Source organism: Carettochelys insculpta, chromosome 12 (assembly GCF_033958435.1).
Source record: "Carettochelys insculpta isolate YL-2023 chromosome 12, ASM3395843v1, whole genome shotgun sequence".
Classification (NCBI taxonomy): domain Eukaryota; kingdom Metazoa; phylum Chordata; order Testudines; family Carettochelyidae; genus Carettochelys; species Carettochelys insculpta.
The window spans coordinates 26,289,821-26,314,062 of record NC_134148.1 but is presented as its reverse complement, the minus strand read 5'-3'; the positions used below and the strand labels follow the sequence as shown (position 1 = coordinate 26,314,062).

The window sequence follows — 24,242 nt, the reverse complement described above, 5'->3', positions numbered from 1 at the left end:
TTTTGTTGAGAAATCTCTTCTGACAGTGACTTCTGTCAGTGGAGTGCTGTAGTGTAACTGTACCCTTTCAGATAGAGGAGGGGACAACTGGTGGCCTGCTGAACATGGCCTTTCTTAGTAAAATGGTAGGAATGACTTAAGACTTCTTTGCTGAACCCAGAAGAGAAGACTGTTTTAGTTAGCATTACCTAAGGGCAGTTGCCCTAAGGAAAGGTCATTTGTTTTTCAAGTTTATTCCAGAGAGATTAATTAAGCTTTAATTGCTTATTTTTCCTGTTTGATGCTGTTCAGACTCAGGCAAGGCATAAGCACAGTCTCTCCTGCCCTAGTGCCGGAGCTGCCTACAATTGTTTTAACGCTTGTCTCTGATGCAACATTTAAAGACTAAATCCCCCTCTTTCTAAGCTTTGGGCAAAATAACCAAAGTTTTTAGGGGAAGCATGGCCAATGAGTGAAGAGAGGGGGTTTTGATTCAGTTGGTCAGATGCTACCCTAGTCATGCTTTTGTCCCTCACGTAACACTATGTGTTTGTTTCACAGGCACTGCTGTGCTCTTAAGTTGTGTACAGTGCTGTGATATTACACTGCCGATGGGCTGTGGGGACGCCATATATTCTGCTGCAACTTAAAATTATTCCAGCACCATGAAATATTCTTCATTTCATGCCTCTTTACCCTTCAGAAAAGCTTTACGCTTTGCAAGGTACAAGCATTAATGGAATATGAATTGCCAGTGAAACTTACATCTGATTAAAATGTGAAATAGTGAGAGTGCTAAGGAAAGTTGTGATTTGTACACAAGACAGCAGCTGTGCTTTGAGGGTGCTGGTGTGGGACTTCCAAGGAAGTTCTCTGCATTGTGCCTAAAGGCACATTTTTAATAGCAAATGCCTCTGTTGAGCTCCTCCTGTATTAGTCTGCAAGTATTAGTATTTCACCTGACATAACCACAGAAAAGAGAGAGAGAGAGAGAGAGACTGAAATATTAGGTATCACAAGGCTCTTCCATATTTAATGTCTGTGGTTATTAACTCTCTGAATCAGCATACAGCCCATTAATGCTAAATCTTCACACTTTAAAATGATCAGTAAGGCTTCATCATTAATAACCAGTGATGAAATGGCTACCATCTAAATTGCTCTAGCACCAGCAAAACACAGCATGTGTTCACATATGAAGGCTTCCTTTACATTTACCGTGGCTAGAAACGCATTTAAAGTAATGTTCAGTTTTGTATAAATTGGGTAGGAGGGACATAACCCATAGATTCTGTGCTGGGTATTAACTCTTGCCTCATTGGAGCTTTCCATTAAACAGACCAGTTAGCTGGAATTAGGTTGGTTCAGCGTTTTTATTTTTCATATAGACATGGAATACCTCATGCTTCAGTTTTCCTGAAAAATGAGAGGTGACGTAGGGGGTGGAGCATGGAGAGAGCAGTTAAAACCTAGACAAGGGGCCTTAGTGAAAAGAGTCTCGTTAGTTTGATATTTGGTTTAGGCATTGGCTTCTATGGTATTCTTTTAAAATTGTATTTTATTTTCCTTTTGGTACAGTGCAACTAGCTCTGTGAAAAAGAATACATACCATTCCAGCAGCGTGAAGGAGCTACTTCTCAACCAGCTGCTGCATTCATGCTTTTTAGGCAGAACCCAGAAAGAGAGAAAAGCAGCAGGTAGGGGAGAAAGAAATGGCTTTTTCTTTGAGGGAGCCCACCTTTCAGTTCTGTTGCTCTGACACACTGTAACCCTGAATGTGTTACACTGCACAGGGGAAGGGAAGACAGAAGGAGACAAGTGAGGCCATGTGTTCTCATCTTCCTACACCCACCTACGTACAATGGGTGGGGCATAGAGCAATGAGTGTAGGACAGCGGTGAGGCCACATGAGCCCTTTTCTCAGGGGAGCACCTTGCCTTTAAGCATGGTCAACGGGCTGTTTTTGTCCATAGGCTTTCATACTGAACCTGCTCCTAATGTTATGGGGGCGGATCAGCTGCAGGGAAGATATATTGAGGAATCTGGCAGAGCAAGTGACCTGGGCACAAGGGGAGAGCTTGCATGGAGGAAGCTATCAGGCATTTGAGTTATCTTGTCCATATAGATTGAAGGGGGTCTCCAAGCAAGCTCCCTCTCTCTTCTGTATTTAGAAAGGTGCTGCCATACTACAAACCATATTAATAATGGTGCGAAGAATACTAATGAGTGGTCCTTAGGAAATAATACAGGAAAATCTTGTGCTATTCAGAAGCCTCCACTCCAGCCCGCTTCCACTTAGTACAGTGGCAATAGTTGTGCTGCAGAAATCAACTTCCCATTTCTCTCTTGAAATGGGTTCCTAATTCAGAAAGATCGCACTAGACAGCCACATAATGCAGACACACTAATTTAATGGCAAAACAGGCCTAAGCAAGCGACCCTGGGTCAGCGAATTCTAGTCATTGGACTGTTCTCACAGAGATGTTTCCCTAGTACTTATGGGTTTTGGTGAGCACAGGAGAGGCTTTACAGCTGTAGAACAGGAGATAAGCTGCGGCAGACTGCACTGAGGATTGTGGAATCTCGCTGACAAAGGCATCATCGAAACTGTACCAGTTCTGGGTGAGCGTGTGCTTGCAGAATGCCGTATAATGGCCACCATCCAGATAACCAAAATGGTTCTTCAACAATGTTCATGGGGAGAGAGAGAGAGAAAAAAGCACTTTCAAATTTAGCAGATTCAAAGCCAAGAATCTGATGAGCATTTCAGTTTGTAGTCTGCTATTATGAGGCGTGAAAAATAAAACTCCAGTTTCCTTTTCCCCAGAAGAACAGCTTGAACTGAGTAGAGCGCTGTGGCGGGACAAGCAAGTAAAGGCTGGCTGCCCAATAATTACATTTCTCACATACAGCCCTGTTAATGGGCCTGATCTGGCAATCCAGCTCCCAGCAGGACTTACTGAATCCAGAAACTTCCTATTGTTTACCCACACTCTAGGGCTGAAATATCCCTTCTTGTGTTTAAAAACTTTCATATGGAAACACTTCCAACCACCGTTGGGAAAAGAAACAGAACCTTTGAATGAAGAGCATTTACTAATGAGCCTGCATAGAATCATAGAATACTAGAAGTACATGGGATCTCAATAGGTCATCAATTCTAGTCCCCTGCCCTCACAGCCGGATCAAGTACCATCTAGAGCATCCCTGTTAGATATTTATTTAACCTGTTCTTAAACATCTCCAACGATGGAGATTCCACAACCACCCTCAGCAATTTATTGCATTAATTAACCACCCTGACAGTTAAGAAATTTTTCCTGATGTGCAATCTAAACCTTCCTTGCTACAATTTAAGCAACAAATTTAATTAATTGCTTTGTGTTCTATTTTCAGAGACTAAGGAGAATAATTTTTTTTTCTCCCTCCTCCTTTTTTAGGTACTTGAAAGCATCTATGTCCCTGCTCAGCCTTCTCTTTTCCACACTAAACTTAATTCCTTTAATCTGCTCTCATGGGTCATATTTTCTAGACCTTTAATAATTTTAGTTGCTCTTCTCTGGGTCTGTTCCAGTTTCTCCACGTCTTTCCTAAATTGCGAGTCCCAGAACGAGAGAGAGTACTCCAGTTGAGGCCTAATCAGTGCAGAGTAGCACAGAAGAATTACTTCTCATTTCTTGCTCATAACACTTCTGTTAATGCATCCCAGAATCTTTTTTTTTTGTGGCAACAGCATTACACTGTTGATTCATAGTCAGCCTGAGGTCCACTATGCCCCTTAAGCCCCTTTCTGTGGCTCTCCTTCTTAAGGAGTTGTGATGGGGTTTGGGGTCCCCCAAGCTCTGCACCCCATCTGCAGGCAGGAGTGACTCTCACTTGGCAGGAGAACAGCAGGTTTATTAGCCAACAGGGCACAGCATCGTACAGAAGAGTCAGTGCAGCCGGCAGAGACAGCCAGTCCAATCCATGTTGGGGAGAGGAGGCCCCGAGGGGCCCCCAGAGCCGGGGCCTTGCCCCCTCCTTGGTCTTGCTCTCTCCCAGCCCAGACTCACTGCTTCCCAACTCCTAGTTCCAATTCAAATCCCTCAGGCTCCACCTCCTCCTTTGTCTCCAGTACAAAGGTGTTACCTGGTCCTCTGGGTTACCCTCAGCCAGGAGACCCACACCCTCTGTGAGCCACTCACACACACATGTATCCTCCCACTCCATCACAGGAGTCCCTTCCCATTTTGTATGTGTGAAACTGATTGTTCCTCTACAGGACTATGTCTACCCTACGCTGATCTGTTTACAGGAGTTACTGTCATCAGATTGCAGCCACACACGAAAGTGGATTGCTCTCTTGACCGAACAGCCAACTGGAAGCATCGCGGACAGCGCTGCCCAGTGTCCCAGAAGCCCTGTCTGTCAACAGAAGTCCCCCAGGAACATCCACACTGGCTTTCTGTTGACAGATTCTGTTGAGAAAGGCAGAATGCTGCCGACAGAACTGCCACGTTCTGTCAATTTACTGTCAACAGAATCCATTTGTAATGTGGACACTCCACATTTTGTGGACAAAACACCAGTTTTGTCAACAGAACTCTCTAGTGTAGACATTACCTAGGTTAAGTGCTTTGCACTTCTCCTTATTGAACTTCATCCTATTTGCCTGAGATAATTTTTCCAGTTAATCCAGATTTTCTTGAATTCTGACCCTAGCTGCAAAAGCACTTGCAACCCGTCCCAATGTGGTATCATCTGCAAACTTGACAAGCGTACTCTTTATACCCTTATCTAAATCATTTGTGAAGACATTGAGTAGCACTGGCCCCAAAACTGACTCCTGCAGAACCCCACTTGTTATTCCCCTTCTGCCTGACTGTGAACCATTAATAACCACACTGTGAACAGCTATCCAGCCACATATGCTCACCCCTGATAATAGCCCCATCTAGGTTGCACGTCCCTAGTTTACTGATAAGGTCACATTATACTGCATCAGCTGCTTTATTAAATTCTAGGTATACCACATCCACTGCTTTCCCTTTGTCCACAAGGCTTGTTATCCTATCCAGAAAAAGCTATCATGTTTGTTTAACATAATTTGCTCCTGAGAAATCCATGTTGACTGTTACCCATCCTCCTATTATCTTCCAGGTGTTTGCTGATGGATTTCTTAATTATTTGTTCCATTATCTTTCCTGGCACTGAAGTTAAGCTGACTGGTATGTAATTTCCTGGGTTGTCCTTGTTTCCCTTTGTATTCATGTGCACTATATTTGCCCTTTTCCAGTCTTCTGGAATCTCTCCCGACTTCCATAACTTTTCAAAGATCATAGCTAGTGGTTTGGTACCTCCTCTATCAGCTTCTTCAGTATTCTAGGATTCATTTCATCAGGCCCTGGTCACTTGAAGACATCTAACTTTTCTAAGTAATTTTTAACTTTTTCTTTCTTTATTTTAACTTCTTGACCTACTCTGATTCCACCAGCATTCACTGTGTTAGGCATATAATCTCCATCAGCCTTCTTGGTGTAACTGTCCAACAAAAAAGTGCCACTAACTTGAAGGGATCACTGATTTGTTCTCTGTCAGTGTTTGACCTGCACTGCATTATTTCACTGGCTTACAAAACACAATGTCTGTCTATGCAGGAAGTGGTATCCTGTGGGGCACTGCATAATAATACACAGTATCCCAGCTGTGTGATAGAACAGGTTTCAGGTCACTGTACCAGTAGTATCAAATGATGTTAATCATTGTGTAACCAATTTGCACAATGATAAAGCAGTAACAATTGATCAGCAGTGTGGCCCCATATATGCAGGCAAGATGAAGTCATTACAAGGCTGAGGACTAGCACACTATATTCCATGGTGCTCCAACACTCAAATCATATCGGTGTACAGACCTGTAGTTATAAGTCAGTCCTCAAAGCCAAAGAACAAATGTACTATCTTCAACCTGCGTACTCTGCCTTCTTCCCCTCACCGATGAAAATGAGTTCATTTCACCAGTAGAGCTGTAGCTAAGGAGGCACCACCTCACTGAAATGACAGCTGTGTAATGCAATGATTGCAGCTGTACCTCCTCCCCTTTTCTGTAAACTTGGGGTGCTGAGGCAGAGATACCTGGTGCCTGCTTGTTTGTTTGGAACAAAAATCTAACACAGACGGTATTCCAATGAACAGTCAAAGTGTTACAAATACAGATAAGATAGAACTGTGCATCCAACTTACCACCACAGCACACAAGTTGTATTTTGGATTCTTCCGAAAGAGTGGATAAATATAAGGAGACAGATCCAAGTTGTTTAGCGGGTAGTAGATGTTAGTCCCCAGTTTCCTTTTGTAGCTGCCTTGACAGTCAAACCTGGAAAAAAAACCACATTTTGAGCCAGTATTTTCCACTAGGAATGTTTTCAGTAATTGTAATACTGTATTTCTTACCTGACTTCATGTGGGCATTGGCAGGAATAATTAGATACCACCTGTACTGCTCTTTGACAGGCCTGTATTAATGCAAACTTAGCCAGGAGTGCTGGGCGCTGAAGTAAGCCTGCTATAGTTGAAGCCTAGACTTGCAGATTCTTTGATTCCCTCACCCACTTGCATTGTTGAGGGCAGAATGGCTACAGGACACCTTGGACTCACAGGCAATTGTAGAGCTTCCCATCAGAGCTTTGTAAGGGGATGGAGTAGCGGAATGATGCACTAACAGCACTGATGTGGCAGAACACTGTTCTTTATTTTTGGCCATGACAATAGCTGGTAGCTCTGTAAGCAGCCACCAGGGCTAGTGCCACGTGTACCATGAAATTCCATTTGTTAGCATGATACAGTTTTACAGCAAACAGCCTTTCTTCATTAATTCCCAATTCTAGCACATTCCCATCTGTGACCGGTCCCTCTCGTTTCAGAATTGGCTTTTTTGCGAGGGCGGTTAGATGGATAGGGTAAAGTAATGCGTTCTCTGGGTTTACCAGGAGTCTGACTTGCCTGCTTTCCCTGCTTCGTAACTATCCAGGTACTGTATGTGTAAAAAGACACCAGCAATGATTTTCCTGGCCCACTGAGTGCAAGAAACTTTCTCTGTCTCATGTAACTCAGAGGAGCCATAGCTGTCCCACCAGCTGCAATCTGTACCTCTTTAAGTGAAATATAACCATCTTTGGCGCTTTGCCTATGTTGGCCTTTACTGCAGCATCTTGCTTAGTTCCACAGACGGAACAGTGAATTTGATTGTTCCAGGTCAGTGTGTCTTGTTGAAAGAAACATTCAAGACAGTCCTGTGGAAAGAAAACACGTTTGGCAAAACAAACACTGCAACTGTGAACAGAGAAGTACATTTCTAACCACTAAGCTGGGTTAGAGGAGGGTTTCTTGTTTGCAGAAGTAAGGAAGTAAACTTGTGTGGTGTGGTTTGTACACTGCAGAGGAAATTGTGTCCCATGATTCAATGAGGTTGTGAAATCATGCGCATAGGGCCCAAGCCCAGTGAACTAGAAGCTGGGGGGAGGCAAAAGGCCTGGGCCCTTTTGAATCTCCCCAGGGCCTGGTGATTCAAAGGGCAGTGGGGGCTGGAACTCCGGACCCAGGGCCAATCGGGCAGGAGGGTCATTTGGCCTTGGCCTCAGGCTCAAATGGGGCTTCAAATTTAGACAGTTGCTAATTTTTTGGTATTCAATATGTTATGTGACTTGTTTTTATGTGGACCCTTACTGGACTAAAGTGTGACACACACTCTCAACTTAGAGCTGCAAATTTAAGCTAATAGGAGATGTCATTTTTCTTCAATAATTAATGTTTTTGCACAGAAAAAGTACTCAAAGCATTTGTTACATACAAAATATAACTTATGTCTTTTTTTTTTTTGGTGGTGGTGCCTTATTTTGTTTTCATGTGTTGTCATTTTTTGTTCGTATTATAGCCAAGAGCCTCAAAAGCTGGAAGTGGCCTGGGCCCTTCTAGACCTGTGAGAAGGCCTGCTCAGACCCTTAAAATCGCTGCTGAAGCACTGTGTTAATTAATACAGCATAACATTTATCAACAAAACACATAGTGTAGTCAAAGCCTTGGGTGTGTGAGGCCTCACCTGGCCAAAATTGAAATGTGATTCAACCATAAGGGTCACCTAGTCTAAGATGCAGGATGAGTCATGCCTCATCAGCTGACTCAACACAGCTGCCCCCGCTAAATGATACTTCCCACATTGGCCTTAGAAAAATAAGCCATGCAGCTATAATTCTTCCCCTTCAAAGGGATGTAATTATGGTACGCTTGGCAGGATTCAGCAGGAGAAATGGTCCTGTTATAAACCAACCATAATATTACACCAGGAACTGAACAATAACCAATATTCTTAGAAAAATAAAAATCACAACGGAAAAAATCAGAGACCTCACTATCCCCCTCCCACCTCCAGCTGTTTTCTTTATATAAAAGCCAGAGACTGGCTGGCTTCTGCTTATACAGACTCAGATGCAATGCTGGTAATTCAACTCCACCTCCACGATGGATACGTTCTTTGTTTTCTTTTGAGTCCCTTTTATTCTCCATTGCGAGAGATGGCTGCTCATTCTAGCCCAGCGGTTCCCAACCTTTTTGAGACAGTTACCTATTTTGACAATTCAGTAAGACTTTGTGACCCAAGGCAATTCAAAACCAGGGGTGGGGTTCTTTCAAGGGAAATTTTTTTAATAAAAATCTTGATTCGCTGCCTCCCCCACTACCCCTAGGCTTAAACCCCTCGCAGCCCCAAACTGGCCCCAGGCTTAAATCTCTCACAGTTCCAAAACACCCTCACATCTAGCTCACACGAGCACCACTGTTGCCCCATGCTGCTTCTTTGCCAGACCACCACCACCTCATCCACACAGTTCTCCCCAGCCCTCCTACACCTTTTCCCCACCTGCAGGGTGGGCAGTTCCCTGCCCTGGCAGACTGAAATGGGACTCAATTTAATTGGTTTAATGGCCAGATCCTTCCTGTCAGCCATTAAACCAATTTGATTGTGTTCTGTTTCAGCAGGGCAGGGCAGGGCAGGGGCGGGGTGTCTGAGGAGTGAGCAGTGACGGGAGCTGCAAATGGCTCCTTAAAGAGCTACATGTGGCTCAGAGCCACCCAGCCAGCAACTCTTAGAAAATCTAATGGCGACCCATGTTTGGGTCTCGACCCATATGTTGGGAATCCCTGTTGCACTGTCTCACTGGGATGGAAGACCATCAGTGTCACATTTTTAATAGCAACGAGGGGTCCTGTGGCACCTTATAGACCAACAGAAATGTATGAGCATAAGCTTTCATGGGCAAAGACCCACTTCGTCAGATGCAGGTGAAGTGGGTCTTTGCCCACGAAACCTTATGCTCATACATTTCTGTGAGTCTATAAGGTGCCACAGGACCCCTCGTTGCTTTTGCAGATCCAGACTAACATGGCTACCCCTCTGATACGTTTTTAACAAACACAAATAAAATGTTATGTCTTAATGGCATATAATATATTCAGAAAGTCACTGCAACATTTATATTGATGTTATAGTTATTTTCAGTCCATTTTTTCCCAATACCTATCAATAAGTTTACTTAAAGGTTATATGGCAGGATACTGTAGGGATGTTATAGGATTATGTGAAAATTAATAAAACACCTAAAAGAATCATATAACAGTTTTATTGTCTATATACTGGATCAGTAGGCAAAAATAAATGCATTAGCCTTACTCTATAATATCTTATCATCTATCGTCTTAGAGCCAAATATAACCAAATATGCTTGCTTGCCCAGGGTGCTAAAATACCTCACTGAAGCTCTGAGAGTGTACTTTGAATACAAAATAGCTGAAATTTAATGTTTCCCTCTAAGGAAGCATTTTGATAACTGAGAATTTGAAAGAAATGCCTCTCAGTTGCTTCTATACAATACAAATTAAAATGGACATTTCTGTGGCCATCCCTCACTCCCCAGCAATTCAGGGGCATTTGGAACCATACATGTATCCTATCAACAGCCAAAAGAACAGTAAATCTGATCTAGCATCTCCTCCGCCCTATGACCAAATTCTCTTCAGGCAAGAATATGTCTCTCTTAGATGATGCCCTGCAACAGGTGTGTGCTGGGAATGTATTTCCTTAATTCTATTTACATAAACCCCTCTACTGAGTAGCGATCACAGAAAGCTAGGAAGTGCTACTAGAAGCCCTACCTGTAGAGAGCATGCACTCTCCGAAGGGATGGGAAGTGAGAGAACTGTGAAAACCTCATTCTTATCAGTGGTGGTATGGCACTCCAGGCATGTAATGTCATAACTAAGCTGTCCCTCAAAGAGCTGAGTGATGATTGATGTTTCACTGCCCATTCCCCTATCTTCCCTCAACGTAGATGTGTTCCCGGAGCATCTTCGTTTGTATGACTGTAAGAAAAAAAAGCCTTACGAACTATTCACAGCAAGCCTTACAAACTTGATACATACAAACCCTTACACCAAACATGCTTTTTTACTAGCCCGTACAAGCAAGTGTGTTCCCAGATGGCAGTAAAAAAACATTCATTATAATCCATTATTTGTTCTGCTTCTTTATAAGATGTACTTCATTCTATGTTTATAGGACCTGGTTGAATAGTAAGACATGACTCATCCATAAAAGTTTCCCTGAAAAGTTCACTCTGACTTAAAGGGAGAGACTAGGTATTACTTGTTAGAATTATGTTGACACATTGCTATGTTTTCATGAGTTTTAGCAGGAAGTTGTCTGAAAATCCAACTCAGAAGTTTATTAGTCATATTGTTTAAAAAAAAAAAAAGAAAGTCATTCATTCATTGAAGAAGCAGAAGCTAGATCAGTCACACTACACAGGTAACTAACAGCTGAGGGGAACAGTTTGTGAAGAGCTTATAGACAGAAAATTATTTTTCATGCCTTTTCAGTGGCAGCCACACATTGTTTTCTTTTGTAAACCTTTCTAACACCTCCTGTCTCATTTGCCCAATCCCCTACCCCTCTCTTCCCTGCCAGGGTGCCTGCTTAGGAGGCAAATTCTTATTTTCTCTGCATGAAGGACCCACTCTCCATTGCTCCTTACAAGACGGTCCCACGTGAAGCACTCCCTTATTCCACCACAAGGATTCTACCATCTCCTGCCAACTCCAGAGCAAACCCCAGAAGTGCCAGTTATAAGTTCTAGAGCTGTCCAGGCTAAGAAAGGGCTGTCCACAGTGCCGGAATGCCTCACCTGAGTTCGAAAATGGGGCAAGAAAAAAACCATTTGATTTTTGCTATGCAATCAGTCTAAAGCGGAACTTTTGTCATACGGCCAACTTCAGAGCGAGCACTGAGTGCATTTACAAATCATTTACAGAAGTTAGCAGTTGGCATGGGTGATGATTTAAAATGGTGTATGAAACTTGGTTACTGAGCAGCACTTTATAGACGCACAGTAAGCTAGGCCCCCCTGATTACAAAGACCACAGGACCAGCAAGAGGTGGGAAACCACTGGACAGCGTTCAGGGCAAGTAAGGTGGAGGGACATACTGCTGGAACATACTTTAAGGCAGGATTTGAAGGAAGAGAGGTAGAGGTGGGTCTGTGCAGACATGATACTTAGCACAGGGAGGAAGCATGACAGGGAAGACTACAAGGACTAGGGGGTGAGCAGGAGTAAAAGCCAGCAAAGGTGTAGGTGAGGTGTTACGTAGGACCTTGGTGGTGTAGATACGGACCTTGAATTAGACTTGGAATAGGCAACTAATAAAGCGCGTAAAGGTCACACTGCATAGAGTAGTTAGAGCAAAGGATGAGGACAATGATTTAAACAGCAGCATTTTGTACAGCAGGGAGAGAAAGAAAAGAGACACTACTGCACTCCATACTATGCAATAATGAATTGTGGAGAGGAGATGCTGCAGAGAACAGCGCGCATTGGAAGGTCAGAGCCCCAGAAGGCCATAACTGGAGTCTGACCTTCTTAAGAGCCTCATGTAATTCGTTCAGTACGTAAATCAGAAACTCCTGTGCATCCTGCTGAGTCTTCTTGGTAAAAGCTGGGCACAGCTCACCGATAACGGAACGAAACACCTCCGGTGAGACGCTCTCAAACTCTCCCAGCCACATATCTGCCATCAAGTAGGCAAAGGCAGTGGCAACCTCCCCATTTTCCCTGAAATAGAATAAAAAGAAGAGTTTTAGTTGAAGTACAAAGATGCAGCAGCTGCTCAGAACATTTTACCATAATGTCCAGAGGAAATATTTTGAGGAGTCCATCAGCACAGTCTAGACTATGTGGGTTGAAGGGTCTCACTCACAAAAGGCTATTTCAGTCCATAATCTAGACGGGCTCTTGGATTCCTCGAGCTCTCCTTTAGCAGAGTCCATCAGCAAAGCTTTCTGTCATCTGATTTGTTAAGAGACTCCATCCTGTCCCGGGGAATGACCTGGCCTCAGTAATTCATGCCTTAGCCCCTTCTCAGCAGGACTACACCAATGCAATATGCCCAGGGCATGACGTCTTCAGTAGCAGGAAACTTTGGTTAATACAGCCAGTTTCCTCATAAACACAGGCTACTGCAAGCACATCAAACCTGACTCCCCCGCTCTCTTTTCTATCTTCCAATAGAATATCAAATCAAGTGGAAGGCTCAGTCCTTATCTTCACAGTGCTCCCTGGCCTGGGCCTAGAGTATCCTGTCCTGAGCTCTGGGACCAAGCCCATGGGCAACAGCTTCATTCTCTTGGTACAGCAAAACTCTCCCCATGAAGCTCCATTGTGCAGGAGACAGAACTTTCTCAGAGGCCATTCTAAGACTCTGGAACAAACTCCTATGCTGCTATGCACCATGGCAATACAACTAACAAGTAGTAATAATCAAATAACCTCCTAACTATCAGGGTGGTTGAACACTGAAATAAATTGCCTAGGGGGGTTGTGGAATCTCCATCGCTGGAGATATTTAAGAGCAGGTTAGATAGACATAGGGGATAGTTTAGACGGTGCTTGGTGCTGCTGTGAGGGCAGATGACTGGACTTGACCTCTCGAGGTCCCTTCCAGTTCTAGTGTCCTATGAGTCTATGAAATAAATAAATCCACTTACTTGCGTAGGGCAGTTACATACTTCCCCGTGAGAAAATAATCCACCAGTGGGGATATGCTGCAGAGGCACTGCAAAACTGCATTCATGTAACAAGTGTTGCCCAAATTACGCAGGCCAGTTAGGCCTTGATACTTTTGGCTAAGCCTTGTCTTGTCATTGGGGTCTTCACTGGAATCCTCCGAATGCTCCAGCTGCACAGTCTCAGAACTGCAGTGCCAGCAAGAACAAAACCCAACATTGTATTGTGGTCAGTTATGATGCAACAGTCTCTTTAGTATCCTATTAAAAGAGCCTTCACTCTCGGAAAGCCACTTCCTGCTGGGTCAAGGCCTTTTCTGCAAGAATGCTCAGTCACAGCAATAACTGTGCTTTGTTCCATTAAATGGAATACTAGCATCATACCTCCACCGATCACGCAAAATAAAACTGACAAACCCATAGAAAGCCCAAACACTTGCCACCAAATGTCTCAAAACTCAATGTTTTGCGTATTGTTATATCTGCAGAACTACCACTTGGCTGGGGACCAAGCCTACATCTAAGTGGCCTCTGGAATATTAAATTGGGATGTTAATGATCCAACCTCAGCTTGGAAGAGATTCAGATAATTGGTTTGCAATTATTGGTTTTACTTGCTGTTGCGCTTAGCCTTGAAAGCTCTACTCCCATCGCGCCCACTGCCTTCAGCATGAGGTTGAAGGAGACTTTAAGGATCAAGGCCACTGTCTGTAGCACTGATATTTGGAAATGCATTTTTTTCATACCAATTTTTCTCTATCTTTTGGCAGCCTAGACAAGTGCAGGCAAGTTCCCACCCACCTCCTACTCCTATGGCAATTCCAGTGTTGCTCAGCACTAACTAACATCTTACAGGTTTCTATGTTTGTTTTGCATTTGGATTCATTTGTTGTTGTGTTCCTAATTACAAGTTGTATTCGGTGAGGGACTGGATACCACTGACTGCACCTTTCTGGACAGGGCCAATTTTGGGTAGCAGCACAGCTAGGCTTTACCATCTGTCTTCTTCAGATCTCTCGCACCAGGTCATCTATCCCCTGAACGCCCCATTCGGTGCCTGGGTCTGCATTTCTCCCAGGCATCTCCTCGCCTGCCCTGTTCCCAGACCAATTTGACAGGTGGCTGTAGCCTGAGAGCACAACTAGCCCTGTGGAATGGGCTGTAGGGGGCAGATCAGGGTTTGTGGACAGCAACGGGAGTGAGGCAAGTGACCTCAGCATTAATGAGGGACCTGCTGCTGGGACATCAGAAGATCCAGAGCAGCATTTATAAAACTCAGAGTTGGTGGAACAGGAGTGCAGCTATTTCCATTGTACCCCAGCATGACATGGCACCTGAGCCAGTTCAGCTTCCCCCTCAGGTGGCGAAGTACTGCCCTGCCCACCCAGTGATACAGCAGCTGAGCCTGGTCTCTTTCCTTTCCCACCCCATCAAACAGGAGGGCAGTTCACACAAAGGGCTGGGCACTCACATATTACCTACCTGGGAGGGCGCGTGGGTTGCGAGAGGAAGTGCCTAGATCGGATGAAAGGAAACATAGGTCAGCGTCAAATCCTGACAGAGCTGAAACCCCGTGACAATGCAGGTACCGCGTAGCACCTGCTCTATACCTGAGGCAAGGAGCTGGTGATGGCGAATCGTATTTGAGACCAGACAGTCTGACTTGAGGGGGTATGTCCACAAAAAGGAAAACCAGGGCCCACCTGGCCTCAGCGATCAATCGAGTCCCTTCAGATTCAGTTCCTAGATTCTAAAGCCAGCAGGCGATCATTACACTCAGCCAGTCCAACCACCTGCCTGTCTCTCACAGGCTGTGGCCCTGCCGCAGAATAATTCCTACAGCTGATCTTTGGCAAAGAGAAGTTACTCACCTGTGTAGTAATGATGGTTCTTCGAGATGTGTCCCCGTGGGTGCTCCACCGTAGGTGTCGGGCTCACCCCGGCGCCGCAGCTCGGAAAATCTTCAGCAGTCTCCATCAGGTCACGCATGCACCGATGCGCATCGGCTCTTCGCGTGCTGACAGTCACGTGCGCGATCCGGTCCCCGCCAGTTCCTGATCAACCACTCTGGACGTCTCTGAAAAACACAAACAGAGCCCCGAAGTGGGGAGGAACGGGTGGGTAGTGGAGCACCCACGGGGACACATCTCGAAGAACCATCGTTACTACACAGGTGAGTAACTTCTCTTTCTTCTTCGAGTGATCCCCGTGGGTGCTCCACCATAGGTGACTACCCAGCAGTAACGCCCCCCCGAAAAAGGAGGTGGGTACCCAATTCATGCGCAGCTTGCCCTTGAAAGGATTGCTGCCGACAGGCGTGTATCCTCATCAAGCATCCTGTGCATGGCGTAGTGCTTGGCGAAAGTGTCGTAGGAAGACCATGTTGCCACTCTGCAGATGTCTCTCAGCGCGATTCCCTTGAAGAAGGCCGTCGACGACGCCATCGCCCTACTGGAGCGGGCCCTGGGCGGAACTGGCAGAGGAGTCTTGCGAAGCTCGTAACACAGTTTAATGCATGACACAATGTGATTTGAAATCCTCTGCGAAGATAGGGCTTCCCCTTTTGACCTGGATGCAATGGACACCAGGAGTCTGTCCATTTTCCGGAAAGGCTTAGTTCTGTCGATGTAGAAGGCCAGCGCCCCTCTCACGTCCAATAAGTGCAACCGTGCCTCTTTACTTGAATTGTGAGATTTAGGATAAAACGAGGGCAATACTATGGGTTCGTTAATGTGAAAATCTGAAGAGACCTTTGGAACGAAGGCTGGGTGCAAATGTAAGACCACCGCCTCCTTTGAGAATATCGTGCAGGGTGGTGTGGACATTATGGCTGTGAGCTCGCTCACCCTGCGAGCTGACATGATTGCCAGGAGGAAAGTCGTTTTCATGGTAAGTAGCCGAAGGGGAACCGTAGCCAATGGCTCAAAGGGCGGTCCCGAAAGCGTGTGTAAAACGAAGTCTAAACTCCATGACGGCGGTATTGGTTTCCGAGGGGGGTACAGGTTTACCAACCCCTTTAGGAAGCATGTGACAACAGGATGGGCGAATATAGTTGATCCCTCCTCTTCATGTCGAAAAGCTGATATAGCCGCAAGATGAACCTTTATGGAGGATAGAGAGAGCCCCTTTTGTTTGAGTTGTAGCAGGTAGTCCAGAATCATGGGTATAGGGGCGTCCAGAGCTGTCAATTGCTTGGAAGAGCACCAAGCGGAAAAACGTGACCATTTGTGCTCATAAGTCTTTCTGGTAGAAGTCCTCCGACTACACTCCAGGACTTGCTGCACTCCCTCTGAACATGTAGTCTCTAGGGCGCTGAGCCATGGATTAACCATGCTTGTAGCCAAAGTCTCTGCGGGTGCGGATGCAGTATTGACCCTCGAGCCTGTGTGAGAAGGTCCGGTACTGTTGGTAGGGGAAACGGCCAGTGCTGTGCCATGCGTAGGAGCAGTGGGAACCATTGTTGCCGATCCCAGGTCGGGACTATGAGTATCATGCGTGCTCTCTCCCTTTTGGCTTTCTCCAAGACCTTGTGTATGAGTGTTGTGGGAGGGAACGCATAGAGTAGAGGGCCCTTCCAGGGGATCATGAAGGCGTCCCCCAAGGATCCCTGTCCCATGCCTGCTCTGGAGCAGTATTGGAGACATTTCTTGTTGTCGTGAGTGGCAAACAAGTCGATTTGGGGAAACCCCCATCTGCGGAACACTTGGTGAAGCAGGTCTGAACGGATCTGCCACTCGTGTGTGGGTGAAAAGTGTCTGCTGAGTTGGTCCGCCTTTATGTTGTGGACACTCGGTAAGTATGAAGCTCTTATGGTTATATTGTTGGCAATGCACCAGTTCCACAACCGGACCGCCTCCGCACAGAGTGCATGAGATCTGGCCCCCCCTTGTCAGTTTATATAAGACACGGTGGTGGTGGTGTCAGTATTTACACCAACTACTTTTCCATGCAGATAATTCCGAAAATGCCTGCACGCATTGAACACTGCTCTGAGTTCTAGTATGTTTATATGCAGTGTCTTCTCTGCAGGGGACCATAAACCTTGAGTGGCTTTGTTGTCCATGTGTGCTCCCCATCCCGTATGTGATGCATCTGTTGTAATGAAAACAGTAATTTGTGGTTGGCGGAAAGGCACCCCGTTAGTAGATTCTTGGGGTTTGCCCACCATTTTAGTGACCTTCGCGCCTCCGTTGTGAGTGACACCATCTTGTGGACGGTATGGGTTGATGGTTTGTATACAGTCGCCAACCAATGCTGCAATCCTCGCATGTGTAGTCTGGCGTTTTGTACCACAAACGTGGTGGTCGCCATGTGCCCCAGTAACTGTAAGCACGTTAGGACTGAGACAATGGGGCTGTATGTTATTAGTTGTACTAGAGACTCGATGGCGCGAAAATGGGCATCAGGCAAATATACCCTTGACATGACAGAGTCTATCCGAGCCCCTATAAATTCTATATTTTGTGTGGGCTCGGTCTTTGACTTTGAGAAATTGATGATGAGGCCCAGTGAGGTAAATGTGTTTGTGGTGATGTGTATCATCTGCAATACCTCTGCCTGGGAAGTTCCCTTTAGCAGGCAATCATCCAGGTACGGGAAGATGAAGACGCCCTGTCTGTGCAGGTATGCTGACATGACCGCTAGGGTCTTGGTGAAAACTCTGGGTGCTGAAGAGAGACCGAATGGAAGGACTCTGTACTGAAAATTATCTGTGCCTACGATGAACCGGAGGAAGCGCCTGTGCACTGGATGAATTGTGATATGAAAATACGCATCCTGTAAGTCGAGGGCTGCAAACCAATCTCCATCGTCTAGTGCCGTGATTATTGAAGCCATCGTAGTCATTTTGAAGCGTTGTTTGCGCAGATATTGGTTGAGGGCCCGTAGATCCAAAATGGGTATCCAACCTCCTGTCTTCTTCTCTGTCAGAAAGTACCTGGAGTAGAAACCTTTGCCTTGAAATTGCTCCGGTACTCTCTCCACGCCCCCTATGAACAGGAGGTGGTCCACCTCCCGCCTTAGTTCCGTGAGGTGAGAGGGGTCCCTGAGAAGGGGTGCGGTGGGAGGATTTGGTGGTGGTAATGATTGAAAGGGGATCGTGTACCCCGTGGCTATAATCTCCAATACCCACTTGTCCGAAGTGATGCTTTTCCATTGTGGGTAGAATGGCTTGAGTCGATGATGGAACATGTGCTGAGATTGGCACTGAGAGACGCTCTTGGTTTCACAACCCTCAACATACCCGTCAAACTTGCTGTCTTATATTCTGCCCTGAAGAGGCGTGGCCTTGTTGAGGTTGATGTCTAGGGGCCTTGTACTGTGGTTGCTGTTGATGACGCCCCTGGTCATACCCCCGTTGAAAATGGGTACGTTGCAGTTGGTAACTGTAATGGTGCTGTTGAGGATAAAACTTTTTCCTTCTGCATGGTGGGGTGTATATCCCCAAAGTCCAAAGCGTCTCTCTGGAGTCTTTACTAGAATGCAAGGCTGAGTCAGTTGATTCAGCGAATAATTTCATTTTGTCAAAGGGAAGGTCTGCTATTTTTACTTGCAGTTCCTTGGGAATGCCTGAGGTGTGGAGCCATGACTCCCTGCGCATTGCTACCGCAGTGGCTACGGCACAAGCCGCTGTGTCCGCTACATCTAAGGCAATCTGGACTCCTGCTCGAGAAGCCGCGTATCCTTCCTGTACGATTGCCTTAAGGACCGGCTTCTTATCCTCCGGGAGGAAGTCCATGAGAGCGGTAAGTTTAGAGTAATTGTCGAAATTGTGGTTCGACAAATGGGCAGTGTAGTTAGCCATGCGAAGCAACAGGGTAGATGATGAGTAAGCCTTTCTACCGAGGAGGTCCAGTTTCTTTATATCCTTGTCCAGTCCCCCAGATTTATACTGGGATGTTTTGGGTCTATGTTGAGAGGATTCAACCACTAGCGAATTTGGCTGTGGATGACTGAACAAAAACTCCATGCCTTTAGCAGGAACAAAATACTTTTTATCTGCCCTTTTGTTGGTAGGAGAAGTGGAGGCTGGAGTTTGCCATATGTTAGTGGCTGCCTCCATAATTGCATCGTCCAACGGTATGGCTATTTTAGAAGAAGAAGGGGGCCTGAGGTTTTTAAGGAGCTTGTGGTGCTTTTCTTGTACCTCCGCCACTTGGATGTCCTGAGATTGCGCCACCCTTTTGAACAGCTCCTGGAATTGTTTTAGGTCATCTGGGGGAGAGATGTCCCCAGGAACAACTGCTTCATCTGGGGAGGATGAGGAGGCATCACTGTGGTATCTCTCCTCCAGTTCCTTGGGATCCTGGCTGTATTCATATGGTTGTCCTTTTGAAGTTTCGAAGTGAGGTTCAAAATCCTTTGAACCAGTCTCTGATTGGGAAACTTGTGGTGTTCCCCCAGGTGGAAGCTGTGCACTGTGATGTTGAGGAGGGGTTGACGGAGATCTATGACGAGATGCCGAGCTCCTATGTTGATGTCCCGTATAATGGTGGCAGTCATAGCAACAGGGACAGGGTCCCGGTGATGGAGACCTGGACCATGACCCAAAAGCATAAGGATGATGCAGGGAATGACGTGATCATCGAGATGGCACAGATGTAGGGGGAGATCCTCTGTGATGATACTCATAGGGGTCTCTGATGGAAGATGGTGAGAAGCGTGCAACTCCATGAGATGGAGGTTGGAGAAAAGGAGATGGAAGTCTGTGGCAGGCTGAAGGTGTCGGTGCTCGTTGAATCTCCGGGCGGGATCGCGGTGATAATGGCAACACAATTACCTCAAGGGAGGGACTGCGGTGCCGGGTCTTTGCTTTGGCTTTTGCTCGCTCAGGTACCACTGGAGGCCTGATCGGTGCCAGAGGGCTCGGCACCGTATTCGGTGCCGTGCTGGTTTCCGCTGCCCCCAGTGCCGTCGTTCTCGGTGCCGCTTGGGATATTTCGCTCGGCCCTGAAGGGCTCCATGCCGGGTGTTGACGCTCCGGTGCCGTCGGAGCCGAAACTCTCAGTGCCGCAGTAGCTGGTGCCGATCTCTCCGGTGCCATTTCCTTAAGAGTCGCGGGCCCCTGCGCGGGTACATGCGCCGTGGCTTTCTCAGCAGAAGAAGCCAACGGGCCCGGGCCCCTTGTTTTGCTCGTCCCACTCCCAGAGGTGACGGGCAGGGATCGAGCTGGAGAAGCCTCTCTCTTCTTCTACACAAAGAGGCAGCCTTCCTTTTGTGCAACCCTGACAAGCCCTCTTTATGGGGCTTTTCTGACGTGGTTGGCTGAAGTGCTTTGTCAAAGAGCAGCATTTTGAGCCTCATCTCTCTATCTTTCCTAGCTCTAGTTGTTAATTTAGAGCAATGAGAGCACTTCTGGGGAACATGGGTCTCCCCAATGCACCGGATGCATTTGCTGTGGCCATCCAAGGCAGGCATGGCCTCCCGGCAAGATTCACACTTTTTAAAACCGGGGGATGACATTGTTAGACTTTAATTCCCTGAATCCTTAAGTGCTAACAGCACACTTAGCAGTCTATTTGCCAAACAGTAGCAACTGTTAGCCTTTGAAGGCTTGTCAAAAATAGCGGGCCCACCTGGAGGCGGCCGCTCCAATCCCTAAAACAGTCTTTTGCTTCTAGGAAAAAACTATATACACAGTAGACCAATATTATAATAACTAAATAACTATTAACTATAACTATAACTAGTAAAAACGAACAAAATGGATTTTATCTGTCTCAGGCATTGGAGCCGGAGAGGATTCTGTCTGCAGCCGTTGGCGGTTGAGAAGGAACTGGCGGGGACCGGATCGCGCACGTGACCGTAAGTGCGCGAAGAGCTGACGTGCATTGGCACATGCGCGACCCGACGGACACTGCTGAAGATTTTCCAAGCTGCGGCGCCGGGGCGAGCCTGACACCTACGGTGGAGCACCCACGGGGACCACTCGAAGAAGCAGCACCTTTAACCTTGATTTAAAAACTCATCTAGAGAATCCACCGCAGCCCTTCACACTGAGGCCAACAGCCAGGGCAGCAGCCTCAGTGGCTGAAGGAATCTGAGCTGGCGATGACAGAAAAAGCTGACGGTGCTATGGAGGGAGGGGAAAGGCTGCCAGTGCTGCTCCTCCAGAGGTCTAGAAGTGACACCTCGCTTTCACAGCTGGCTAATGAGGGGAAAGGTTTCCAAGCCAGTTAACCATCAGCTGCTTCGCAGCAGGTGCAAACACTGAGCAGGGCCCTGCTCTTACCTCCAGCTAGTTACTCACCCACCTGATTCTGAAGCAAGCATTCGACCTGATAGCAGGATAGGGCCCAACCAGCCCCGCCTCCCCCTCACCCAGCGCTGACTGCAGGCCCCCCACTAACAGCAAACAGGGGATCCTAGGGGCGCTACTACATGCTCTGTGCTGGAGAGCTAACACCAGGCCAGCAATTAATGGCTTGTTGGGCTAACATGAGGGGGTGGGGGGGCGATCATTCTCCTCACTATCCTGGCATCCAGCCCTGCAAGGTGCTGAGCTCCCTCAATGCCCATTGACTTCAATGGTAGTGGCAGGTGCTGACTAGCTCATAGCAGCGCCTGGTAGGGTTACGCTCTCTCCGCACTCAGGGCGAATGTACTGTGAACTAGACTAACATGGAAGGGAGCTGCAGGGCAATGCCGCTGCAGGAGTAACACAGAGTATATTAGGGCAAAACGATCGCCCTAACAGTCCTTCATGAACAAAAGCAAACACTGGTCTCCAGCCTGGAACATGCAGAGAATCAACAGAGGACCCATAACATGGAGAGCGTGGCCCTGCGACAGAGCAGGGAGGAGAGAGCCCATCAGCTATCCTGAAAAGCAGCCCTCAGGAGCCTGGGCGGCAGATGTAGGTGGAAAATGCATAATTATAACTGTAACATACTTAAACGTGGGTTTCCTTTCCGTGCAATGCTCTTGGAAGCCACATATGATTGAAAACCACCAACAGCTGAGATGGGCCATGCCGAACTTTCCTAGAGCCATCTGTGTTTCCGTGTGCATTCTGTCTTAGCAACGTTGCACAAACCCTACATTGTGTTCTACAGGAATGACCAGCTTTGTTGGGCCCTCTTCTGCATAGCATAGCTTTCAGCAAGGAGTTGGAATAAGTTAATCTTCCACCATTTGGACGCTAGTGTCTTTTTTTTTTTTTTTTTTCCATACCCAGCCTTATGTTATATGAACCCAGATTTTTATTGGTTTCCAACCTCTCCCATGCAACTCTCTTTGTTCTAACCCTGACTCAGCGAGGGTTGACCACACGGGGGCCTCCCTGCAAAACACTGCCATAAATGTGCAATCTAAACCAAAGATCCCCCTCCAGCAGGACCTTCCTGCTTGTCATGCGCTGCACCCCGTGGCTCCTGGTTACTAGACAGCAAAGGTACCTTGGCAGCTTATGGAATCAGCTATAAAAGATTTTCCATCCCCCAATATACTCTATAGCAGGGGTCAGCAAACTTTCCAAGGCGGGGGGCTGAAATATGACCTTTTAACCTCTATGTAGGGTCTGTGTGCCGGTGATATTTTGTAAACTCACTAATAGTCCTACTTACAACAGCCTCATTAATAAATAAATGGAGAGGCAGAGCTTTACCATTTAGGTGGAGGTTGGCAGCATGAGCTGGTCTTTTGCTACTCCACAGGTGGTATGGCTTTGAGCAAGCGCCCAGCTGCATGGAGGAGAGGGACAGGGCTGAGCTCCCACCTCACGTTCCAATGAAACACTACCAAAGTCATTTTGAAATATCTTTGCTGTGTAGACACACCCTCAGAGACATAAAGCCAGTCCACATCCCCTGAATCACACCTGCATCCACAAAGTACTATCCCACTTTTTGTAAACATTCAACAAGAAAACTGTTCCCATTTTCTAATCAGCTCTGCACATAGCCCCAGCTCCTTTCAAAATGCTCAGCTGAATTCCATCTCCTCTACTCAGTGAAAGTTCACCACCTTCTTCACAGACTAGGTTACAAAATGGAGACTCACAGAGTATAAAATATATTGAAATCATCTGATGCTGATGTTGACGGGGAAGCCATCTCTTGGCTTGCAAAAGAGCTTGTTACTTCCACTGGCTTTGGGAAGCTCCCTCTTACCCTCGTCTCTTCATTTCACCACCTCTTTTCTTTCCCTTATCATACAGACAATTCAGTATTTCATGGCATTTCCAGTACAATTGCCCCCAAAGGATGTACTTCCCCTAGAGTTCTCATTATGCTTCCCCTACAATTCCAGTTTGGAGTCTTCTGGCATCATAACCAAACATTCTACCTTGTTGCTATGTTATACTGCTGAGTTCCCATAAATGCTAGAGATGGTCAGAAAACTGACCATGCTGGACGTAGCCATTCACAAGCAACTTCCATTAGCATGGCCATTTCGAAGTTTTTCCTAGGCATAGACGTAGCCAACGTGAGAAAAGTTTGAACTGAGCACAAAGAATTCCCACCTTGGGCAAAAGGAATATCAGAGCGGGAAGAGGAGGGCACGATGGACTCTGCACTTACCACCTAAGATGCCTGTTGGAAACATCTAAGATTGAAAAAGTGGAAGGATCAGGCCCAAGCTAGGAGACTGCTTAGCTTGTGAGAGAGAGGTTTGTGTCACCTGTGTAGGGTAAGAATTTGTTTATAACAAGCTTCTTAGCATATTAAGATTAGCTGACTTTTTTTGACTTAGTAACTTACTTGGATTTGATTTGACAGTCTTCACTGCAACTACTTAAATCTAACTTTTTATACTTAACATAAACACATCTGTTTATCATCCAGCCCAGTGTAAACAATTGTTACCTGAGGGGTGGGGATCAAGGCTGCGCATATTCTCCCTTTCACTGATAAAGGGGGCACAGCTTATGATCTCTCTTGCTGTGCAAACCTTTTACGCAGAGTGAGATGAATGTATTTGGGGTTTTGGTCCCTTTGGAGGGGGTTGGTTTCCTGGGTGGTGAGCACTGATAGCTGAGCCCACTCCTGCCCAGATCCCCCACCCACAGCCCTGAGATCATCTTACCCCTAGGACAGGGTGGTGGGCAGTGTTCTCTTTTTTTCCCCCATCCATGGGCAAAATACATTTTAAGTGCAACAAGCTATGTGTGGATGTGCACCACCAGAAATACTCACTGCCAGTTGTGCGTGCTCTGATCAGCTGGCAGCACCTGAAC

At 46.5% G+C, this 24,242-nt stretch overlaps 1 protein-coding gene across 1 annotated transcript; it reads right to left on the bottom strand.

The window, feature by feature from the left end:
• Window positions 1–2,181: 2,181 nt before the first annotated feature.
• On the bottom strand, window positions 2,182–23,118 carry USP50 (ubiquitin specific peptidase 50). The gene is made up of 8 exons (XM_075006830.1): window positions 23,066–23,118; window positions 14,549–14,581; window positions 13,049–13,255; window positions 11,921–12,116; window positions 10,164–10,370; window positions 7,107–7,249; window positions 6,201–6,333; window positions 2,182–2,660 (listed from the first exon to the last, which is right to left on the bottom strand). The coding sequence occupies exons 1-8, from the start codon at window positions 23,116–23,118 to the stop codon at window positions 2,469–2,471; spliced, it is 1,164 nt and encodes a 387-aa protein (XP_074862931.1). The 3' UTR covers window positions 2,182–2,468.
• Window positions 23,119–24,242: the final 1,124 nt, after the last annotated feature.

Bases quoted from the DNA above. Each gene is read 5' to 3' on its own strand.
- USP50 (XM_075006830.1), bottom strand. From the start codon at position 23,118: ATGGCTTCCCCGTCAACATCAGCATCAGATGATTTCAATATATTTTAT. The intron at 14,582-23,065 runs GTGAGTCTCCAT...CATCCGATCTAG, and splicing joins TTCAATATATTTTATACTCT to GCACTTCCTCTCGCAACCCA. The intron at 7,250-10,163 runs GTAGGGCTTCTA...TTCTTTCCACAG, and splicing joins AGAGTGCATGCTCTCTACAG to GACTGTCTTGAATGTTTCTT.